Below are 6,000 nucleotides of genomic sequence, written 5' to 3'. Positions count from 1 at the left end.
TATACATAGCTTCACGTGGGAAATTGGTGGAGGGAATAAAGTTGGGTTAATTTGTTTGGGAGTTGACACTTGACATCATCTTGTTTGTTTTGCCATTTTGAATTCAATTGTCTGCAATTAAAGTAAAATATAAACGTTGTAAAATTTACAACGGTCATAACTTTTTAAATAAAAACTCTTTTCAAAAAATAATTATACCAACGACTCTAATTTTTTTCCCTCTATAAAATGAGTATAATTTTGAGGTATTTTAATTCAACTTTTTTTTTTCACCAATTATTACTCCCATATTTAAGTAAGCAAAATTTTGTGGTAATCCAAGGTTAGTGAAATTAAAACTTCGGAGATGAATAACCCAAAATCCCAAAGGAAAAAAAAAATCCCACAAAATCCAAAAAATCATCACAACTTCAAAATAATTCAAATATTCATCCCTCTTTTTCTAATCATCCTATTGATTTGAATTTTGATTTAACACCTGATTTAACACACTTTTCTACTTACGTTTCTGAAAATGTAAATTTCTCAAATTCAAATTCTTTTACTCAATTCTCTCAACGGCCACCACAATATCCAAACATCTCATTTAGTCAAGATGATTTTCCAGCTACAAATTGCTTATCTTTTCAAAATTTTCAATTATCTCAAGATGAATCCACATTTCCTGTCTCACAACATTTTACTATGTCACAAGATTGAACGCACCATCAGATGACGGTGATGATGAGGAAGAAGTTGAAGAAACTAATAAAGGCTTGAGGTTAGTAAAAAAAAAAAACTAATACCAACCAGAAAGGGGAAGTTTTCTGGAAGAAAATTGAACAAATGTATGATAATGTTAGAGTATATAAACAAAAGTGTTTTGAGGAAGGTACAGAAGGGGTTACACAAGAAGATTTGTTAAAGGTTAGAGGTTTAGAGCAACTTAGATGTCGGTGGAGAAGGATAAATGCTTCATGCTCTAAATTTTGTGGTTCATTTGCTAATGCTCAATCTAGAAGGGGAAGTGGTGAGAATGATGAGGATTTTATGAAAACAACGTATAAGATCTATGCTTCCGACAACACCAAGACAAAGTTGATGTCTAAAACCTTTCACGATCAACATGCTTGGGATATTCTAACTTAACATGGTGCTTGGAAGCCGGCTGAAAATATTATTGACACTTGCAAGAAAAAGACATCCACTCAAGGTAGCGACTCAAAAAGAATGAGGATGAATGAAGATGGTAACTAATCATCATCAACAAACCCAGATACACCAACCAGTGGTGATATTGGGTGTTCTGGCTTCCCTTCAAGCAATGAATCCAGCAAAAACAAAGGTAAGAGTAAAATGGCGAATATGCCATCAGAAGCATGGCAAAGTTGGTTGGATACGGTCCAAAACATGAACATAACACGACAAACAGAAACAGAAATTGAACTTACAAGATTAAAGTACTGGAGAGAAGAGGAAGTAGAGTTGTTTCAAGTGGAAAGGGAAAAGACTCAGTTAGAAAGGGAAAGAGAAGCAAGAAAGCAAAGGAAAATTAATATGGAGTTGTTCAAGCATCTTGATTCAAAGTCATACTTATCTGAAGCAGGTCAAGAGCTGAGATATAGTTTAGTGAAGAAGTTATTTCCATCATATTAGTTAATTATTGTTCGCTTTAAGTTATTGTGATTGGTTCTAATTAGTTTATGTTTACCATTGTTGTATTTTTTTTCCGCAATTAAGTTTAATTGTGTTTTAGATATTAATAGTTATGTTTTATTGTATTGCCGTTTTTAATTAATAATATATGTTTGCTTATTACTAGTGTGTTTTTTAAAATAAATATATTATTTTATGAATTATATACTAAAATACTGGTGCATTGATGTACATATCACTGAAAAAAAAAGTATCAATTATTTTCTGAAGGGTATAGTGCATTGATGTATGTATCAATGCAACAAGTAACATTTATTTACTGAAAAAGTTGATGCATTGATAATACCCTTCCTAAAGAATCAATATACAAGCATCTTTACAGACATGAACTATCACAAAAATACAATTGATATGGCTACTCAATGGAAGACATGTATTGTTTTGAGTAATGGAATTATTGTGTGTACGTATGTGTTTTGATAGCATACATGCACCATAGTGCTATAAAATGGTTTATATCAATTAGCTTTTCATTCAACCTTCTATTCTCAAATTAAAATATCTTTCATAAAATATGTCTTCAGAAGAAACTTCTAACTCTTCTAATTCCTCTTCCAATTCTTTAAATTCTGAAAATGTTTCTAATCTACTAATCCAATTATCAAATGACAGTGATGATGAACGTTATGAAAGGCGTAGACAAACAAATCGAGATATTGATCGAATGATGGATCAAGTAATGATGTCCAATCCAGTTGAAATATATCAAACTTTAAATCAAATTCCGAAGGCACCAAGGAAACCTGTTGAAAGACATCGTGAAGATGGTCAAGCTCGTTTATGGAACGACTACTTTGCAGATCCTCCGGTGTTCCCTGCACATCTATTCCGTCGAAGATTTCGAATGAGGCAACATGTCTTTCTCTGCATAAAAAATACTTTGGAAGAACGTCATTTGTTCTTTCAACAGAGGAAAGATGCTACTGGTAGATTTGGTGCTTCAGCATTGCAGAAATGCACAGCGGCTATGAGGTTAATATCATATGGTACCTCTGCTGATTCTGTGGAAGACTACATTCGGATTAGTGGATCTCTTGCAAGAGATTGCTTACAACATTTTGTAGAAGGTATTGTTTCTTACTTTAGCGATGAATACCTTAGGAAACCCAATGAAGAAGATTTGGTAAAATTATTGAGAATTACAGAACGAAGAGGTTTCCCGGGAATGCTCGGATCCATCTATTGCATGCATTGGCGGTGGAATAATTGTCCTCTTAGATTGAAAGGGATGTTTTCTGGAAAAGCCGGAAAGCCCACATTAATTTTGGAAGCCGTGGCGTCATATGATCTTTGGATTTAGCATGCTTTTTTGGGACACCGGGTAGTCGTAATGATATCAATGTTCTTGATAGATCTCCATTATTTAATGATGTGTTTGAAGGTCGTGCATCCCCTATTAACTATGTCATAAACAACCACCCTTACAATATGGGATATTACCTTATTGATGGTATATATCCTAGATGGGCAGCATTTATTCCCACCATACACTACTAAAAAAAATGGCAAAGAAACCATTTGAAATAGGCCTAAGAGACCATAACTGGTATGGTTTCTATCTCAGTGGTCTCTTAGCATAAGAAACCATATATTCAGTATGGTTTCTTAAATATTACTTAGAAACCAAACTTGAAAGAAGCATGGTGTCTTAGGTCTTTCTTTAAGCAGTTTATATAGAAGGATGAGAAACTTGTTTTGTCAGAAGTGTGGTTTCTTAGATATAATATAAGAGACTAGAGTTGTTACAACTATGGTCTCTTAGACTTTTTTTTTTTAAAAAAAAAAAAAATATAATAATAATTATCATTATTATTATCATTATTATTATTATTATTATTATTATTATTATTATTATTATTATTCTTATAATTATTATTATTATTATTATTATTATTATTATTATTATTATTATTATTATTATTATTATTATTATTATTATTATTATTATTATTATTATTATTATTATTATTATTATTATTTCGTGTGAAATATGAAATCAAAATCAAACAAAACTCATTTAAACATAAAAACAAAATTATGGAGAATAAGTAAACATTATGACTTCTTCTTTTAATTTATTTCAATGTTGGAGTATTAATTTAATGGAATTTATACCAAATGCCCCTGAGTTATTTTTTTATTCACCAAATACCCATCAAAATTTTCAAATTCACCAAATACTTCTGAGTTTAAGAAAAATGTCATCAAATGCCCTTAATGACTAATATGCCATGTGGTAGCCTCTAATTGGTTGTTGAAATATTAATTAATTTATTAATAAAAAAACTTTAAAAATTAAAAAAAAAACTTTAAAAAAAAAAACCCAACCACCCAAGACCCACCCCACCCCCAACGACCGACCACCAGCCACCACCCCCCGAACCCACCCCTCCTCCTGCGCCGGTGGTCCATTTTCGCCGGCGAGGGCAGTCCCCCACCCTTCGACACCCCCTCCCCTACCCCATCCCCTTCTCCCTGCGTTTCCCCTCCCCTTAAACCCCTCCCCCACCTCGAAAAACCCCCCCTCCCTTCACGGCCGGTACCCAAACCCCTCCCCGGCGAACCACTTTCACCCCACCCCCCGCCATCCCCACCACCTTTCCCCCCTAAACCACCACCCCAAAAAAACCGAAAACCCCCCAATTGGAAACCCTAGATTTCGATTTGGGGGGTTTTTCGACGAACAAAAATGGCCGACTAGCCTTGTTACTCAAGCTTTGCCATCACCACAAGTCCACAACCACCATCTGTGTATCTGAAATTCAATACAAAAGCTCAATTAAAACGAGATCTACAAAATTAATTCAAAAAATAGTCAAAATAAGCATATCAAGTAAAAAAAAAAAAAACGCAGCAATGGATTCAAATTAGTTAAAGTATCAATTAATACTAATTAAGACCATTGAATCGAAATATTGTATATACCCATAAACCGTGTTCTTCAGAAAACACCCAAAAACTACTACAATTAAACTGAATTACAAAATATGAACCCTAAAATTTTATAAAGAAATTAGTTGAAATCAGAAGACAATAAAAGAGAGATACCAGCGCCGTTCCACCATCGACATCCTCCAATGCCTTTACCGTCTTACACGACTTGGATTCTCTATCCCTTGTCGCCAAAACTTCTAAGAAATTCAATTATTAGCAGGTAATTTATATAAAAAAAAAATCACAATCTAACTCCAATATTTTGAAATTGAACACAAGAAAACAAAAAACAACAATAATCCAGTTGAAGAAATCTCGAAACACAACAAAATGCAAAAAAACAGAAAATTCAAAATTTACAAAAAAAAAAATGATAATAACATCGGATCAAGAAAACCAAATAATCATCGAAAAATGAAGTTCTTTTTGTGAGAAAACACCATTACCGTGCTCAAAATAGCCAAATAAGTCTCAATTTGAACCAAATTTGCACGAATTCAAGGATATATAAAGAAGTCAATGAGAGAGAAACCACATATTTATCAAATTAATTGAGGGTTTTGATAGACCAGCTTATTCAGAACAATATTCTTGTATATTTATGGAGAAAAAATCAAGATTGTCGTTGATTTGAAGTGTTAGGGTTCTTCTTGAGTGAGGATGAACTGAGATGAAAAAGAGAAGAATGATACGGAGTATAATCCAAAATGATGAAGAGGAGTCAACAGGTTTTATAAAAAAAAGTTTATGTCGTGATAATGGGTGGGTGACGCTTAGCCCAGCAAAGTGCTGGACCAGCGCACCAATTTTATCAATATTAAATGTTATTGGTGGGCCCTTATTTTGTATTGGTATGTATTTTATACGTATCAATTTGTATGCCCATATTTATACATCATTGGCGCGCTTTCCAAGACCGTTACAACGATTGGTCCGTTATTATGCAAATGAGGTTGAATAACATGACATTTATGATAACATGGCAGAGGGTTAACAGAGGGTTTGTCTGATGATGACATGACATTTATCATGTATTGTCGTGTTGACATATATACTGTCATATTGTAATATGTTTTTTTTTATAGACATAGTTATCTTATTTATTTATATTGTCATATTAACATATATATTGTAATGTTGACATATACATTGTCATAATGTAATGGGGTTTGGGGTTTAGGGTTAACAGAGGGTTTGGGGGATTGTGTTTTGGGGTATTAGCAACGAGGTAGAACTGTATTGTCATTGAATTTGGTGTTAATGTCATACCTTTATTTCTTAATGTCTGATATTGACATCAAGAACATAAAGTGTTGTTGGCATTTATTTATCATATTTTCATTAATAAAAGAATAGTTTTTTAACTATAAT

At 32.9% G+C, this 6,000-nt stretch overlaps 1 protein-coding gene across 1 annotated transcript; it reads left to right on the top strand.

Annotated features, from left to right (window-relative positions):
* The first annotated feature begins 2,209 nt into the window (after positions 1-2,209).
* On the top strand, positions 2,210-2,995 carry LOC145625260 (uncharacterized). Its single transcript, XM_081678324.1, has one exon. It carries the CDS (start codon positions 2,210-2,212, stop codon positions 2,993-2,995), a length of 786 nt encoding a protein of 261 aa, XP_081534450.1.
* The last annotated feature ends 3,005 nt before the right edge of the window (positions 2,996-6,000 follow it).

The sequence above is a fragment of the Chenopodium album genome, chromosome 3 (assembly GCF_948465745.1).
Source record: "Chenopodium album chromosome 3, dcCheAlbu1.1, whole genome shotgun sequence".
Lineage (NCBI taxonomy): Eukaryota > Viridiplantae > Streptophyta > Magnoliopsida > Caryophyllales > Amaranthaceae > Chenopodium > Chenopodium album.
The sequence above is the reverse complement of the archived record's forward strand: the minus strand, read 5'-3'. Positions and strand labels throughout refer to the sequence as shown.

Excerpts from the sequence above, each read along its gene's own strand:
- LOC145625260 (XM_081678324.1), top strand. The coding sequence starts at position 2,210 with ATGTCTTCAGAAGAAACTTCTAACTCTTCTAATTCCTCTTCCAATTCT.